Source organism: Lygodium microphyllum, chromosome 11 (assembly GCF_053477565.2).
Source record: "Lygodium microphyllum isolate KBCC chromosome 11, Lygodium_microphyllum_v1.1.10, whole genome shotgun sequence".
Lineage (NCBI taxonomy): Eukaryota > Viridiplantae > Streptophyta > Polypodiopsida > Schizaeales > Lygodiaceae > Lygodium > Lygodium microphyllum.
In genome coordinates, this window is record NC_141145.1 from 116,564,404 (window position 1) to 116,583,198 (window position 18,795).

At 41.2% G+C, this 18,795-nt stretch overlaps 1 protein-coding gene across 2 annotated transcripts in view; it reads right to left on the reverse strand.

Annotated features, from left to right (window-relative positions):
* Positions 1-2,443: 2,443 nt before the first annotated feature.
* The window catches only part of LOC148029268 (chloroplast processing peptidase-like), a 32,188-nt gene continuing 15,836 nt past the window's right edge, over positions 2,444-18,795 (reverse strand). Inside the window, exons 3-7 of one of the 2 annotated variants that reach the window (XM_087688036.1) lie at positions 4,673-4,741; positions 4,522-4,590; positions 4,365-4,451; positions 3,820-3,887; positions 2,444-3,738 (exon numbers count right to left, since the gene is read on the reverse strand). In XM_087688036.1, coding sequence (XP_087544162.1) covers positions 3,606-3,738; positions 3,820-3,887; positions 4,365-4,451; positions 4,522-4,590; positions 4,673-4,741 — 426 coding nt within the window. In that variant the 3' untranslated portion in view covers positions 2,444-3,605. Of the gene's footprint in view, positions 3,786-3,819; positions 3,888-4,364; positions 4,452-4,521; positions 4,591-4,672; positions 4,742-18,795 lie in introns of both variants that reach the window. The other variant, XM_087688037.1, reaches the window with a different exon arrangement.

An 18,795-nucleotide genomic window follows, 5' to 3' on the forward strand; every position in this document is an offset into this window, starting at 1 on the left:
AAGGCTTTCACTTTAGTTGATATCAAATTCTTTATTATTTTCTTGAATTTCAATGATTTTCCTTATTTCTTTGTAGTTTCATTAACTCTTTCAATTTTAGTTCTTTATTAAATAAGCTAGGATACATGAGAGCGATAATGATCTCCTTCTTTTAAGGACAATCTCCTTGCTTGTTGTATGCCAAAGTTCAATATAGTTTGGATGTAGCAAGCAATATACACAATATTCTTTTCAAGGGTTTAACCACTTATTACACCCTTAATCTAATGCAAGCATTGTGTTGAACCAACAAAATTTAACTTGGAATGTTGAGTGTAACCACATTTTGCAAGACTAGTGCAAGGACTCGTGTCAAAGTTTGGAGAGATTTTTGGCAATTTATATTATACAAGTGGTAGCTACGGTTTTATGTGTTTGACACCATCTAGTCTAATGAGCGCATTCTTCATGCAAGACGTGACAATATGGCAAAGGGTATGTGCTTGGTATTTTGGTCTTGTCGAAAGACAAAGTCTCATATATGCTACACAACTTTACAACCTACACAAACTAACTAAGACCAAAGACACAAGATTCAAAAAAATAAGAAAACAACCAACATGCAGCCAAGAATTTCTCAAATTCAATTATTCTTGTAAAAAATGATAAGAAAAAGAGTACTATAAGAAAAAGAAAGCCACAATTATAGTTGTGTGTACACAAGGCCCTACAATTCAAAAAGCTTTGTTAATATTTATTACTTACCACAATGCTCTTACTTAGATACTTGAATTGAAATTGCTTGACTAACTACATCTCATTTGATCCAAGTGGAGTGGGATAAAATTATTCTTTTTCACAATCCATAGTAGCTAACAATGTCCCTTGGTGCTTATTGATATCATGAATTTAAATTATTATCATTTGTATCTACCATGCCCATGCATCAAATAGTCACAAATCAATAAGATTTTGATGTTTACAAGAAACACCTAAGTAATATTTTGATGTTTAGTGTGGGTTGGTGTATCAACATGAAGAAATAAAGCAAGTTCAAAAAATAGTATAAAGTAATGGCAAGATTATTTGTATAATAACCATGCAGCAATACAATTTCATATGCTTAGTAATCTAACATATTGTAAGAAAGTTGCACCGAGTAGAACAAGCTATTCATAAAATTCCTAAGCTACGTTATGCATACATATTTTTTAGGGTAATATCCCTAGCAATGAGAAGACTCCTTAAAGAATGAGACTATAAATAAAGAAAACAAACTCTACCCCAATCTACAAATGTACTTTTTCTAAGACAAACTAGAGGGCATAATAAAGAAAGGCTCACTTTCAATTGGTATACCCTTGAATCTCAAATTCTACTATGATGTCTTTGAAATGTTGAAAAATTTTGTCCTACTTGTTAAAATTCTTAACTACAAAAGAAGCTAGTCACATTTGAAATAAACAAATTACTAAAGTAGCAATAAATAAGAGAATTTCCTTATAATCCCAAGATGAGGACTTGTTCGTATCTTAAATTTCAATCCTCAACAATTCATTGTCACAATATGATCCTTTGCAGAACTAGCACAACCTTTGGTAATACATTTGACAAGGGGCTATACAATTCTATGTATTGAATTGTATGCCTAGATTCTTAGCCAAAGGAAGTTTACAATTGCTTTGGATGTGTGCCAACATTACCCTTTGTGTAGGCTGGCAAAGTTCAAAGAAAGGTTACAATGTTTTTAAAGTTTTGTGCCAATTTTTTTTAACAGCTTGTTGGGCTTCATCCCAATCTTTACACCACTTGAGTTAAACTTAAAAGAGCCACTCAATCACAAATGTCAACCCCCTAACCCCACATTTCTTGCACATCTTCCTATTGACTGAATTTTCACACATTTAAGGTTATGAAGTTTGTGGAAAGCTTGCAAGAAAACTTGTAGCGTGAATCATCTACCTTCTTCATATACAAGTCAATCTCATCTATGACAAATTCATAACTACTTGTATAAATCATGTTTTCCAAATGCTTGAAAACTTTATTCGACATGGGACTTGTTTTTTAATATGTTCATTTTTTTGTCTGAATTTAGATACATGAAATACATGCACAAATGTTTGCAGAGTCAAATCTCTGCAATTATCTTTGATTTGAGTACAGAACATGAGTAAATGTGTTCCTCTAGCAAAGGTTAAATTAAAACACACTTTTCCCCTCTTATCCAACTTCTATTCAAAGCACATCATAACACAATTAAGACAATTGTGCATTACAGCAGATTAAGTACAAGCCATTAAACTAGGAAACTTGACAACAAGAAAAGGCACACCCTTAACCGTGCCTCCTCGTTACCATGCATCATGTATTCGCGTAAAACTTCAAATCTCTCTAAGCATTCATGCAAGGTTGCCAAATGATGAATAGGTAGATTGTGAAAAGCAAGTTACAATAACCTATCAAAGATTGAAAATGTACTTGACGAATATTTATCAGGCTCCTCTTTAATAAAAAATTCATTTCTCAATCACCATCAGTTGCCATCAGCTCGCCATTCATACCAGTCCCCCATCAAGGTAAGGTCCTTACATTACAAATAGCTAAGCAAGACAGCATGGCATCTAGTAGGCCACATTGTTTGGAGGTGTGGTGAGATACATAGTCACGGTGTGCAGCCCTCTCCTTTATTTCTGATGCTTTACACTTGACAGCAATAAGCTGTGCAACCTTCGGTCATGGATGTGCGGAGAAGCAGAGATGCACACTGAGGGAGAGAGAACACGGAGGGGAAAGAGGGAGAGCACGAAGGCAATCTCTACAATATAGCAAGGAAATATTGGTATGGCTGCCAAACTACCTTTCTCAGCCACCCATTGTAAAACTTCACCCTGTCCAAGCAAAACTTATAGCACCCATGAATGAAGCCTTTAACTTAATGATGAGCTGGCTTTTAGTTGGCAACGATCGTTTTATAGATTGATGGATTGATAGTTTGATGGATTGTAGGGGTAATTCTTATTCACTCTCCTCAGCTTATTCAAAATGGTGTTCCATGTTTTCTCCTTTTCAAGTTTTCAGTTTTCAAATCGAGCAAAACACAACAATGCAAGTAAGTACTTGTGTTCATTTTCACAAGTTGAACTTCTACGCTGAAAGATCAAATCACTGAAGCAACGAATTCTTATATCAGAGCCCTTGGCAAAGTTGCCACTTTTAAGTCGGAACAAATCCACAAAGAAATTCACAAAGTTACTGATTCCACCAGACAAGGTAAGGCTGGCAACATAGCATCAAAACCAAAGCCCGATCAGCCCAGCTATATTCCTCCTTAGCATGTATGACCAGCTCAGCTCTATCCCTCCGTCCTTAACAGAGGGATGCTTCTCCGAAATAGCTCTCTCAGTCACCTGATAGTTTTGAGGTTACTGAGCAGATACCCGCTGAGACCTGACAGGGCTAGACAGCCACTAAATACTGCCCGTCTGCTCTCATAGTATGTGGGCTTCATGCATGTGTTGCTCACATGGGACATATCTGCTTACTATGACGGTAGAAACAATGGATCAGGAACAAACATCCAGATGCATCACTATAATCCAACTGAAAATGGGACCATTGACTTCCTAGTCTTCGGATACTCTCCGAAATTCAAGGCGTGCCATTGAGTCTGCATTCAACACAGTGCTTCCAAGGCGAGCGGGAGGCCAATAACGGAACACTGCCCTTCCAATAATGTTTTTGACAGGCAAAACTCCCCTAAGACAGTTCCAGAAAGACAGGTATGTTGGTATTGGACATTGTGCCTGCAATAACAGAACCAAGTGCTAAACTCTTTACCATGTGTGGGAGTCGTAGCTGTTATTCCGATTATCCCCCATAACAAACACAAATCCCTCTGGTATACACTGAAATGAACACATAGAAACATAGGTAAGGAAAGATACATTAACAAGAACACTTTTTTAGATACAGAACAATTTGTGCCATTGGGGATGCGGAACCCAGGGTTTGAACTCATGCACCCACAGTATTCAACCCACACTCAAAACCACTAGGCTACAACCCTGTTGGCAAAAAAGAACACTTTTCTAAACATGAGCAAGTATGGTTAAAAAGGAAAGGTTACACCTTGCCAGCCTACTTTCAGGCTTCTACCCTTTCTGTATTCAAGCATGCAAACAGTGAGAAATGCCACTCAATAGTAAAGAGAACTCTCTTGGTACCCCTCTCCCTTTTAGCTATTAAGGGCTAACTATCCAGGAGCATTCCTCCCTTTTGCACTCATCAACACAAAAGAGGAGCCAGAAGAATGAAATTGTTATTTCAACCCTTCCGAAACGACCAGAAGAGAAAAAGACAAAGTAGAAGGGCTTAGAGCTCACAATAGGATGCATCACATAATTAAGTGGCTCTGATATGAATCTCTCATCTTGAGCAACACCATTCAGGAAAAGCTTTCCCCCATAGACCTATACCAAAATTAAAGGATCAGCCAAAACAGACAAAGCCAACCTCAATTAGCAATGTGAACATCTGTACCTCTACAATATCACCAGCTTTAGCTACTACCCGTTTTATGAAAACATCCTCACGGCTGAACCCTCTTTCCTGATAATCAAAAATGTTGTACCATTCAGAGCTTAAAAACGTCAAGCAATTTATTTATTAGGTGCATGAAAAGACCACTTGCCTGCAGTACTGGAGGAGCAGTGAAGACTACAATATCATTAATCTTTGGACTTGTAAAGTAATAAGAGACCTGAAAGAAAGAAAGAACACAGTCACATCAGTTAGCCCTTCTTGGAGGCCTGCAAAAACAGGTGCTTCTCTTCTTCTAGTAATGTTGCCATCATGCTTCCATTAGGAAAGGCTGCATGGGTTTTCATTCTCATGCTACAGCTATTGAAGCTCATCACAACAGAAACACAGTTTCCAACTCTTAAAATTTTCAAACAGAGATTTCCTATTGAAGACTGCCTTTCCCTTTAAGTACTCTATAGCTGCACAAGAAGTTGTAGATATTGTGAGACATATAACATGGCTGCCTCATCTAGGCCACATGCATGTGGTTTTAGCAAGTGACTACACAAATGTTATATGAAAACTTATCCCCCATCCAATGTTTACATCTCACCCATCAGGTAATATGTATTAAAAATAACAACAAAACATGGTGATCAGATGCTTGCCACTGGACTCCATCCATCCAGTTCACTATCAATGAGGTTGAATCTTGCATCAGGTGTAAAATAAAGAATGGGCACTCTTTGTCAAGAAGGTGACAGGACAGTATGCACTTATACCATATCAAAGAGACAGTAGGGATTGCAGGGAGAAACATAGTGTGTGCATGGCAGACGCTGACAGAAGAAAAACTCAGGAACTCAAAAGAAGAAGAGTGAAGAAGATGATGAATGATGAATCACAGAATCATACTAAGTGAATCAAGCTGACACAATGGAGCCGAAGCTCAAAGATGACTGCACTGTACTGGATGATCAGGCGCCAATATCTAAAGGAAACCTGCACTCTGAAGGGAGCAAAATGCAGTCCTCCGAACAGTAGGCTATCAAAGGTAATGCCGAATGATGGAGGGAGGGACAGCCAGCTGTCGAGGGAGTGAAACACAGTCCTCAAGGGCCATCAAAGATGAGAAAGAAGATCAGTAGCTACACACACACACTCCGGAAGAGGAAAATCAGCATGGCAGACTGCCAAATAAACAAATGCACCTCTAGAAAGCCCAAAAACTGCAAAACGCAAACTGTAGGTGCCTATCGGAGCTGATGCCAAAAGCAAGGAGCCCAAAAACTGCAAAACGCAACTATAGGTGCCTATCTAAGCCAATGCCAAAGCTAGGAATGGTGAAGACTGCAAAAGCGGCCCTAGGGCTAACATCAAATGATGGGCGCTATCACAAGTGTGGAGAATGACACCAGACTACAAAACACAGCCTAGAAAGATTGTTGCCAGGTGTGAGATGCTGACACCAAAAAAAGGGATGAGTCGCCAAGTAGCCTATGGGTGTTGGGCAGCTAGATGGAGGAGACTGCAGCCAAAACGCAACCTGCATGGAGAGGAACCAAGAGCTTGATAGCAGGAGAGCACGGGCCACAAACTGCAATGTCCTCGCGGGGTATGAGCAATAGTGGAGAGGTGGGAGAGTGTGAAGAAAACTGCTACGTTTTGCACTGAGGACACACAAAGTGTACGACCACGACAGAAACACAAAGAGACAAACGCAGACACAAAGGGCAAAACTCAAACCCTAAACGCAAAACTCAACTCAAACACAAAAACTCAAACACAAACAAAAGAAGGGAGAGAGAGAACATGAAACCAGCCTTCCTTCTCAGATAGGGTGGTTTGACCTGATTAAGCACTTAATTACAGCAATTAGCAAATGAACACAAACGGAAATGCTCACTTTACCTTCATAAACTTGGACAGTGGACACCCTGTTGGCCCCAAAATTGGCGCCCCTTTCGGTATTTCTTTAATTTCAATTGCTGATGGATAAATTACAAGCCGAGATTTCACGATCTCCTTGGCTGATTCAAAAGCCCCTTGCTGTTCCAATAATCAGCAAAGCATTCGGGCAAATTGCCCCTTGATTTTCACCCAAGACTTGCTCTAATGGAACCCCAACTGGTCAAATGCTACCCCAAATTCACAATAGATGGGCTGACATCTGAAATCCTCATAATTCCACGAATTTCCGGTGCTGATTTCAGTGTACAATGCCTTTGACTTGGTTGTACTCTGCTACCAATGGCTGAGAATTACTGAGAATGCTTGAGCATAGACTAAAGGAGATGAGAGAATGCTATAGAGAGAGAAAATCAGCTGAAATGTATCTTTTGATTCGTAGCTCTGATGACAAATCTGATGGCACCAATAGCTTCAAAAGGGGGTAAAACACCAGCTCCGCTACGAGCCCTCCTCTCCTGCCGCCGCCTCTCTTGAGGCGGAAGAGAAAACCTGCTGCCCCTATCCTGTCGCGGCACGCGATCAGTAGCCGTCGCCTCTCATAGCCAAATCTGATCACCTCCTCTCCCTCCACCAAGCTCAGAATGGCTACAATTCAGCTTCCACCACTCTCCAACAGCCTTCTCCCTAGTTGCATGGGAAAGTTTTGCCAAGTGGCAGCCTTCCTAATGCATTTTCAGCCATTAAATTAATTTTTCAAAATTAATTAATTCTGAAAATTAATTTCAGCCCTTTTAACCCTGTCCAAAATTAAACATGCCCATCTGTAATGAAATTGGCTAGGCCATTTGCAACTTGGAGTGGTTCCCAACCTCTGTTGACCCTTAGACTAGCATTAATTATTAATTAATTAATTAATGCTAGTCCCTAGTGTCACCACTGACACGTAATGGCCGAACAATTGTCCTAGGGTCCAACCTGGTACCAACTGACCACCCAAACCCAGTTGGCATAACTTAACACAACTTTTGCCTTTGACACCCACTGCATCCTCGAGGTCCTTGGCCCGTTCCCATGAAATAACTGCCATGTGCATCACATGTGCTAAACAACCTTGCACATTTGATTAATAACTTAATCAAATGTTACTAGCAAGATTAAAGTATCTCAAAATTTCACATCCCCGTGACAGAACACAACTCTAAAGTGAATGAATGTTAAGAGTGTATAGTGTGCTCAAGGGTAGAGCAATGTCGGATAGTGACGTCCACCGGAGACGGATCCCAAGTCTGTGACCACCAATCGGAGTGTGAAGAGAGAGGACACTGCAAAACGCTAATACCAGGGGCTGCCAGAGACAAAGGCAACAGCTGTAGAGGGGCGAGATGACACCAGGCGGCTCTAGAAGGATGCAAACGCAGGCTAGAGGATGTCGCCTGATGTTGGAGATGCTAGAGATGGCAGTTGGAGGCCAAATGCAGCCTGGGAGATGGCGCTAGACAGTGGGTGACAGCTGGAAGAAGGCGCCAGGGCACTGTGAGGCTCGAGGAAGAGGTGGCAACAATCGCGAAGGCTGGACAGTCACGTGGAGGTAGACTAATGGCTGCAATCTGCACTGGAGTGTGAAATCTGCACAGACAAAATGATAGCTGAATGAGGGCAGCCTGTCTATTTATAGATGTGGAAGGGTGGCCCAAAAATTAGGGTTTTTGGAAGGCCACTGAAACTCTCTCAAACCACTCGCTTTTTTAGGGTTTTTCATTAATTAAGTGTGTTTTGGGTCTGTTTAAGAATGCTAATCAGCTGAAAAGCATGTTTTAGCTCAACAAAGAGAAGAAGAAAGTGGAAGAGAATGACTAAAGAGTGTCAAGATGAATGAATGTGAGAGATGTCAAACGAGGAGAGTAAATGCCATATTTATAAGCATTGATTGTTTGGAGTGGTGCCCCATCCAGCCCTTTTTGGGGCTGCCAGTGGGAAATCAAAAGCAATGAATGAGAAGGAATATACTGAATGACTTGGTTTCTCAACACTCTTCCAAGCAAGAGTCATTGCGGTGTAATAACATAACAGCTAGACGAATTAAAGGAACATTTTGACATCAAGATTTTCAAAGTTTGACTAGGGTCCCCATACCAAAACCTAACTACTAGTAGTATCTGCACATAACTAACATTCTAACTTATTTGGGCCATACCTTGAGTTTTAATTGTATTGTTTTGGTAGTTTAGAAGCTAATGTAGAGGAGCATGGCATCATTGTAATGATGCCAATGAGTTGCAAGTATCTGACTTTGACTTCTAACAATCCATGCATTTGCTCATATATCTTCAAATGCCTTGCTTGACAACAAGGGTTTGCAAAATGTATAATTTGGACTTCCAATAATACACGCATTGGCCCACAAATCCCCATAACTTTTCCAAGGTGGGCCTTTCTATGACATTTTGCAATAGAGTCATGTATTTGCTCGAATAAAGCCAGCCTAATAGATCCTATCTTCACCACAATCTTCTAAAAATCAGCCAACAATCTTTTTGTTTTCCCAAGCAAACCAGCCCTCCATCTTTGATCCAATAGTCCTTGAAAATGCCTTACAATGCATAGGACCTTTCACGTCTAGATAATTGTCAACAAACAATTGTCAAACAGACCCTTCAAAGGAAAGTTTTGGTTTGTCCACACCTCCATTAACAAACATGGCAACACTAAAACAAAGCATCCACTAGATCCTTGCAAAAATATAGGCAGCATCACAAATCAACTATGAAAGTTGGAGCTGCAAAGGGGAGAGGTCCTTACCTGTGAATTGCTTGATGGTCAATCATCAACCAAAACTCAGCTCCAAATTAAAAAGGGATCTTCTTCTTCTCGGTGCATGCACCACCATAAGCAACTATTAATCATTGTTTGTTTTCTTGAATCTTCTCCTTTGTTGTAGGAGCTTATTGCTCTCATAAGCCGCAAGTGGCTCTCTTGCTATACTATTTTGTGGATACCTACTATGTAGACATCCATTATTGGAAGTGGTAAGCCACAAAACCAAATCTAAACTCTACATGCCACTCATTGAGTTGAACCAATTAAGAATGAGATAAGGGAAGAGCCACAAGCAATTTAAACTCTAATAATTGTCTTCAATTCTTGAGCAAAGCCACCCACTGAGCTTATCTTACAAAGGAATGAGGCATGCTCATAAGTCTAGCCTATTAAAAAGCTAGCACATTCATCCATAAATAGGCAATAAAGCACCATAAGACCCAAGGGTCCCAAAATTGTTTAAACAAACACTACCCATTGAGCTTATCTTACAAAGGAATGAGGCATGCTCACAAGTCTAGCCTGTAAAAAAGCTAGCACATTCATCCATAAATAGGCAATGAAGCACCATAAGACCCAAGGGTCCCAAATTTGTTTAAACAAACACTGCCCAAAGACTTGAGCATATTTAATAGAATAACCAAAAACAAATTTCTCCAACGCCACAAGTTGATGGCTCCAACTTTGGTGGAAACCATGTAAGTAAAGAAATATCACAAGAGGCACCAATTGTTGAGGCCAATTTGGTAGGTTGTCCAAGATGAAGTGGTAAAATTTGCATTTCAAATTTGTGTATCTTCTACTTGCTGTAATTTGTGGTAAATCAAAACATTCACCACCCTTGCCAAGAAGGAAAGTTGATCTTAGTGTCAGTTTGACAAAGACTATGCTTGCGTGAGAACCCACAAAGCAACAACTAGGATCGTGAAGACTGGTGTTACAACTACCATGATCGAGAGGATTGACACAATGATTGTCATAACCATGAAAATTGAGAGGAGAATCGCAAACACCAAAGAGATCAAGGCTCATGTCGAGATCAAGCTCCCTCCCACCCACTTTCACTCCGCATTGCCACAAATGGTCCACATCTGAACATTTCACCCCTGAAACGTTATGTTTCACCCCGAAATGTTTCACCTTTGGGGAAGTCCCAAGCAAAGCGGGAAGTGAAATGGTTGAATAATACATGTGAGATGGTTTTCTATATAAACAATGAGTTACGACTTACACATATATACAATGCGAGTGTCCAAAAATCTCAAAAATCAAGAGAAATGACCTTTTTTCCATTTAAAAATCATATTTCAATTAGCATTTCACTCAAGGCATTTCGTGTTTCAATGCCGGAAAACATGTTTCATGGTTACCATGGTCCAATGCATGGGCAACTTCTCATTGGTGATAGTTCTTTGGTCCCTATCAAAGGCAAAGGTAATATGCAGCTGATTTCAAATGGGCAAGGTGATGCCCACATATCAAAAGTTCTCTATGTGCCAGGTTTAGATTATCATCTCCTTTAAGTGAGAAAGATTTGTGCCCTTGTCCTTGTGGTCAAGTTTGATAAGGACTCTTTTCAAGTTCTCGATGGAGATCCTTGACAAGTTCTTTGCACAAGTCATGAGGAGAATGAAGTCTACAAGATGTGGACTTCAATCAGCTTTTACTTTTCTCCTTCTCTCTTCATAGACTAAAACTAAGCTATGGCATGCTCAATTTGGCCACCTCAGCTACAAGTATCTTCGGAAGACAGCTCATGGTCAACTGCTAAAGATTGGGGTGAGCCACCCGCCACGTGTCTTGCATTCAAGGCAATCAGCATAGAGATGCAATTCCCAACAAGACTTCATGTAGGTCAAAGGAGCCCTTGAAGCTTGTTTCGACAAACTTATGTGGACCGATGGACAAAGTCCCTTAAGGAGAGTTTATACTTCATGCTAATTATTGATGATTTTGTTAGGAGTCATGTTTGTCACGCCTTGTCATCTCCTACCTATGAGCCTCAATCTAAGTCAAACGAGGACTTTAGGAGCTTTGACATGTCTGTCACTTGTTTTGACGAAGGAGGTAGCTCATTCTAGAGCACTCTGTTTATTGCATTTCAATGTATTTTCTCCTCCCGTCGGGATTTTACATGCAATTCTCAAGGCAGTTTCTACATTTTTCGACTTGCCTCACCTGCCTAACATTGTCCACCTTTTTCGGGATTTGTTTGAGCATTTCTAGTATTTTTACCAACATTAAATGCTCGCTGGCCATATTTTTTGCCCCAAATTTTAGGTCTGCCAATTTTTGGGATGTTTGGTTATTTATAGCCATTTCCCACTTCGCAGTCACATATAACATCACCTTGCCTCCTTCATTGGGAAGTGCACGCTCTGACTTTGTCATCTTCTCCATCTTCAATGCTACCATCATCATCAGCCTAATCTAGTGCCCTCGTTGACGTTGTGGGCTGCATGCAAGGACCGATTGTCCTTCTATATTCAGTATTTGTTCCTTGTACAGTGCAGGTTTCTTTTCTTCTTCTCTTGCAGATTCTCTCTCTCTTCCTCTTAAGTTCGAGTTTCTTCTTCCGTTGCGCACTCTCACAAATTTTAGCATACTTCAAGGACAACCTGGCAAGCATCTCAAAACCTACATTCCAACAAAGGAGGGGGAGTTTGTTTCCAACGAGCTAGCCAAGTTTTGGGCAAATCATGCCTTTCACCAAGAGCTTGCCAACGCACACATCTCAAGAGAATGGCATTATTGAAGCAAAAAAATCGCAATGTGATCAAGATGGCATGGACTATGATGAAGCATTGGCAAACACCTCAATGTCTATGGACTGAAGCAATGGCCTCCACTATCCCCATTCTTACTCAATCCACTACATCGGCCATAGTTGGTCTGACACCTTTTGAGGCATACTTTGGTCAAAAGCAAGATGTATCATAGTTTAGGGTATTCGAGTGCAATGCCTATGTTCACATTCCAAGGAAACAGAGAGAAGTTTTATCCAACTTCCAAACGACAGGTGTTCGTGGGTTATAGCTCACGATCCAAAGGATACAAGCTTTATGATCCCATTTCACGAGCTTTATGGTCCCATTTCACGAGAGAGACACGAGTTGAGATGTTCAATTCGTGGAGTTTCTAGCTACAAAAGGGATGTTGATCATCCCATCCTTGAAGCTCTAAGTGACAATTGGACACCTAAGCTAGTGCCTTTGGAGCCTATGCCTCTTGAGGCTACACCCTCAATGAAGAGATTGCTTCACCACCAAATTCATCCGTTGATACACCATCAACAGATATTCCAAAGACTTCATCAAAGGGCAGAGCAACAAGGGGAGTATCAACCTCCTCCTCATTGGGCACATGATACTCTCTATGATCCAAGGATTGAGGGAGTTCCTCAAGAGTGGCAACTACAAGGTGGCCCACGGTGATCTCGAAGAAACTAAGCACATTCCACCAAGCTTGTTTCTCCAAGGTAAGTCAATCTTTTGCTAATCCCCAGTTGTATGTATACACCTCAACTGAAGGACACGCATTGTTTGTGCTTATGTGGATGATCTCATTTTGACAAGTGACTATGCCTAGAAGGACATGCATATAAAGGAAGCACTATACAAGATGTTCAAGATGACAAAGATGGGACTTCTTTAATTCTTTCTAGGTCATGAGATTTGGCAAACTCTAAGGGGGATTTCATCTCCCAACAACGATATGTACAGGAGCTTTTGACTACTTTTGAGATGAAGGGGTGTAAGGCTACTTCTACTCCCATGGATCCAAACTAGAAGGCTATGGTCCATGCAAATTCACCAACAGTAAATACTACCCACTACAAGCAATTGGTTGGGTCATTGATCTGGCTTCTAAATACTCGAATTGATTTGTGTTTTCCTATAGGTTTGCTTGCAAGGTTCATGAGTGAACCCAAGTTGGTTCATTGAAAGGCTGCCATCAAGATTTTGAGGTTCCTAAGGAGCACCCCGACCTAAGTTTTAATTATCTAGCAAGTACAAGAGATTTAACCTAGATTCTATAGGGTTAGACAAATTCAAGATAGGTTAGCTCTTGACCACAAGGTCAACAACATGATATTGCTTCGCATTGGATGTAGGTGCTATCTCTTGGTGTAGTAAGAAGCAACCAACAATTGCCCTATCATCTACGAAGGCGAAGCAAAGAGCGACATCTTCTACCACATGTAAGATAAAGTGGCTTCAGAGGTTGTTAGGAGAGCTTGACTGCCCTCAGATAGGCCCAACTACACTTCATTGTGACAATGAGAGTTACATTGCTTTGATATGAAATCCTGTATTTCATGCTAGGTCAAAGCACATTGAGATATAGTAACATTTCATTCAGGAGAAGATATTGGATCAGACTACCCGTGTGGTGTATTTGCAAGACGGAGGACAACTTGGTAGATTTGTTTATGAAGACTCTTCTTGGCCACCCTTCGAAAACAATCCAAATCCCTCATCCTTATGCCATGTCCAAGATTTGAAGGGAATATTAGAGATTTAGTCATCCCTTGTATGGGCATTAGTAGTGTACAGTTGTACAATATGTACTCTCGGGCATGGGTACGCATTTTCCAATGCAAGTCATACAGTTTTTAGCAATTGTCTAATGGTTTTTTCAGCAATCTAGGTGGTACAGTTTACATAGGGCACAACGAGTAGTACAGACTGTAGTGCCACGTGGCAGCTCACAATAGTTTTTGCTGCCGGTTTTGCATAGTCAATCAGTTTTCTGACTGGTCATCCAGTTTTTACTAGCCAACCTGCTATTTTTAATTCTTTTTTATGGGCTATTTATGCCCAACCCATTCCCGGTCTTTTTCACTTGTCTTTTCAAGTGGAAGATAGATCACCCAACAGAGATACATTTAACAACCAAAATACATATCTAACTTCTTCATTTCAGTATTCATTCATTGCAGATTTCTACATTCTATTCTCTCTTTGTCTTGTCTTCATGTTCATTTTCTTTCAGTCCCGATCATATGCCTCCACATTCATGACACTCCGAAAAGACCTTGAGTTCAAACTTTTTATCATAAACAACGCTTTCGCAAGCACTATCCTTTATCAAGGACTTGTTGAACCACTCATTCGGCTCATTCACACTTGGCCGATATTTCTTACATGGTAGCTTTGACATTTGTTATCTTCCTTTTGCTATTCTCAACCCTCATTCTAATGCACTATTCAAGTAAAACTACCGCATCCATGGGTTGTTTGATGCGGCCTTGTATTCAAGGTTTCTTTTTTCTTGTTCAATCTTTTTTTACAATCACTCACACACATGCGCGTGTACTCTCTCTCTCTCTCTCTCTCTCAGTGTGATCTATTGTGAACTCACAAATCCAAAGGTGCTTGTCACAAGGACTTGAAATTTTCCTAACAAGTACTAGATCGTACCCAGTGTCAAATTTGGGCCTAGCCCAATTTATTGGCCACTAATATCAATGGTCACATAAGAGAGGCATTAATTAATTAATTAAGCGCTAATAAGTGCTCAAGGACACTTGGAAGACAAATTGGCCTAACCATTTTAATTATTGGTTGGTGAAATCTTTTTTTGGGCATTAGAATAATTGTTTAATTTATTTTCACAATTAATATTCTAAAAATTAATTTAATATGCTGGATATTGCTAGAAATTGGGATTAGTGTCAGAGTAAGCAATGCAGAAGCGAATGACCAAGACAAAGAGAAAATAGAGAGAGGAGAGAGAGAGAGAGAGAGAGAGAATGAAACGCAAAAAATCTGCAGTCAAGAATGTTGTATAAGGATGCAGAAATATACATGGGTGCAAAGAGAATATCTGCACATGTCTCCACCTCGAAGATCTCAGTCTCGGTCAGCCCCGAGAGCAATCTCCATGGTCTGCAGCCTGAAATCTATGAAAACAATTGATCAAGACTGCTAGAATCAAGGCCTATAAATAGGCGGGGAAAAACACGAGAAAACATGCAGGTCGACTGCATTAAAGGCAGCCGATTGCTGTCCAACTGCATGCCACGTGTCACCTGCGCCTAGCTGACCTGCCACATGTCATCTACCCTAATGCCTGCGCTCCTACCACATGGATTGCCTGCTGAAAACTGCAACTACTTGTCAAGGAGTGTCACTCTCTAACACCCCCTCTCAGATCCTGGACATGGCAGAAGGCTAAGGAATTTAGAGTGCTGTCAAAGTAAAGCCTAAGGAAGCACCTTGGTAAACAAGTCTACAAGATTGTCCTCTGGCTTACAATAGACCGAGGAAATGGTCTTGTCCAAAATCTTCTCCCGAATGAAATGGTACAGGATCTGAATATGCTTGGTCCGAGCATGAAACACATGATTCCTGGCCAAGGGAATGCGACTCTCATTGTCGCATTGTAGAACAATAAGACCTGTATGCGGGCAGCCAAGCTCCTCTAGAAGCCTACGAAGCCACACTATCTCACGTGTAGTAGAAGACGCCGCCCGATACTCCGCCTCAGTCGAAGAGAGGGCAACCGCCTCAGTCAAGAGAGGGCAACCATAGGTTGCTTCTTGCTGCTCCAGGACACAGCACCAACACCCAAGGTAAAACAATAACCTATCGTGGACCTCCGATAATCCACATCACCAGCCCAATCTGAATCACTCCAACTTGTAAGTACCAAGTCCGTAGCACTGGTACCAGCAAGATAATAGATCCCAAAATCAAAAGTCCCCCGTAGAAACCGCAAAATCCTCTAAGCAGCCTGCCAGTGCACCATCTTGGGTTCACTCATGAACCCGGTCAACACAACTATAACATAACATAAGTCAACACGAGTATCAAGAAGCCAGATCAAGGAACCAACCAACTGCCTATAACAGGTAGCATTCACCAAAGGAGAATTGGAATGAGCTGTAGCCTTCCAATTCGGGTCCATAGTAGTCGTAAGAGACTTGCATCCCTCCATCTCACACGTAGCCAAGAGCTCCTATACATACCACTGCTGGGAAAGAAAGATCCCCCTTGGAGTCTGATAGATCTCATGACCTAGAAAGAAGTGAAGAAGTCCCATATCCGTCATCTCAAACTTCTCACGAAGTGCTACCTTCGTCTGCCTGACCATCTGAGTATGGTCACCTGTCACAATCAAGCCGTCCACATAAAGGACAAACAACAAACGACTTCCATCTGAGGTGTATACATACAATTAAGGGTTGGCTTTGGAACGCCGATATCCTAATTTCTCTTGGAGGAATGAGTCAATCTTCTCATTTCAAGTATGAGGAGCTTGCTTAAGGCCATAAAGAGCTTTCCGCAACCTACACACCTTACCATCAGAAGAACGAAAGCCTAGAGGCTGCTCAACATAGATCTCCTCCTTCAACTCTCCATTCAAAAAGACAGACTTCACATCTAGTTGATAGACTGGCCATTGCCTATGGCTAGCCAAGGCAAGAACTACGCAAATAGTGGCCATCCAAGCTGTAGGGGCAAAAGTATCATGGAAGTCAATGCTTGGGCGCTGTGCAAAACCTTTAGCAACAAGGCGGGCCTTGTGCTTGTCCAATGTGCCATCACTACAATACTTGATCCTGGAATGAGGAGGCTTCGACACAAGATACCAAGTGTCATTCCTCTCAATTGACTCTAGCTCTTACTCCATCGCTTTCCGCCAATGATCATGCTGTAAAGCCTCCTTTACCGAAGTGGACTCCCAATCTTGCATAACACGAGTCATCAAATAATAATAAGTGTAAACAAGCTCAGTGTGGTGTGCTTGGCTCCTCCGAGAACACCGTAGGTCATTCTACCGCTGCCACTCCTCAAGGACCCCCTCAATCCCTGCATCATGAAGAGTGTCACAAGCCCAACGAGGAGACCAGATCTCCCCTCGTCGCTCTCCATCTGCTGAAGTTTTTGAAATGCCTAGTGACGACAGGTGAGCAATTGGTGAATCCGATGGCAGAAAACCAAGCTCCTCATCCGAAGAATAATCCTCAAGAGAGACAAGCTATAGCGTGTACGACGAGTAGTAGCTAAACTCCTAACGACCGTCAAGTATGAAGTATGGCGTGTATGAAATGGCACGAGTGATTCCTTCTTTCACCTCCCAACCTCACCTAGATGAGTGTTGGCTCCTCTCTCCCCATTTCCTCTTCCAGCCGTCTGCTTCAAGTGAGTCCTACTATTCTTAGATGAGTGCTGGCTCCTCTCTCCCCATTTCCTCTTCCAGCCGTCTGCTTCAAGTGAGTCCTACTATTCTTAGAGTCTCTTACCCTCTAGGCTCCCCTTGACCCCGTTCGGGTGCCCAAGGCCCCTGGACGGTCATCCCTCGCGCCTGTCTCCCATAAATTACCTTATTAATGTAACATTTCCTTCCCCTTAAGAATCGGTTTCGTTCTCGAAAACGATACTTGGAAGGTCCAACTATAAATTGGAAAACCTTTTCCTTAGGGTACTTACTCGCTCCCATGTTGAGCTTTCTTCTGAACAATCTTTCCATTTGACCAAATATTCTTGATAAATAGTATTTCTTGTTCGTCTGTTACGAATATTTAATATTCTTTCTCGTTCATGTGGATTAGATTGGCTATCTAATAGCCCCTCAATATTATCATTTAAGATTAGATTATCCAAATCGCCCAGCTTCTTCCTTAACTTACTTACATGAAAAATTGGATGTGTTTTACTACCAGCAAGTAGTTGGAGCTTGTAAGCCTGTTCTCCCACCCTTTTAAGTATTGTGAAAGGACCACAATACCTGGGTGAAAGCTTTGGACATCGTCCCGTTTTCATGGTTTTAGTTTGTTCAGGCACCTTAAGATAGACCAATTCTCCTTCTTCAAAGGAGATGTCTCTTCGGTGAGGATCTGCATAAGCTCTAGCTCGATTTTGAGCTTTCTTAATATTTTCTTGAGCAAATTTTAACATACTATTCATATCCTCCAAAAAGTCATTGGCTGCCTGAACCTTTTCCTTATGCAATCCCACTGCATGAGGAGCTCTGGGCTGAAACCCATACATTAGCATAAATGGACTATATCCAGTGGAAGAGTGCTTGGCACTATTATATGCAAACTCTGCTATCGGTAGATACTCTTCCCAATTAGTGTGCCTTTTACTTACATATGCCCTAAGCATATCTTCAAGGATTTGGTTAACCCTTTCAGTTTGCCCATTAGTTTGCGGATGATCCGCTGTACTCATGCAAAGTTTAGTATCCAACTTCCTAAATACAGCACGCCAAAATTGACTATCAAATTTTCTATCCCGATCGGAAACTATATTTGCTTGAAGGCCATACAATCGGTATATGTTCTCTACAAACAATCTAGCCAATTCTGGCGTTTTAACACCAATTGAAGTTGGAATAAACTTAGCCATTTTGATTAACCTATCCACAATCACCCACACAGAGTCATGCCCCCTCTATGTTCTAGGTAACACAACAATAAAGTCCATGGAGATACTCTCTCATTTTCTCGAAGGAATCTCTAATGGATGGAGAAGTCCTCCCATTTTCAATCTTTCAGCTTTATTAAACTGGCATTTATTACATTTGACCACATAGTCAAGGACGTCCTTATTC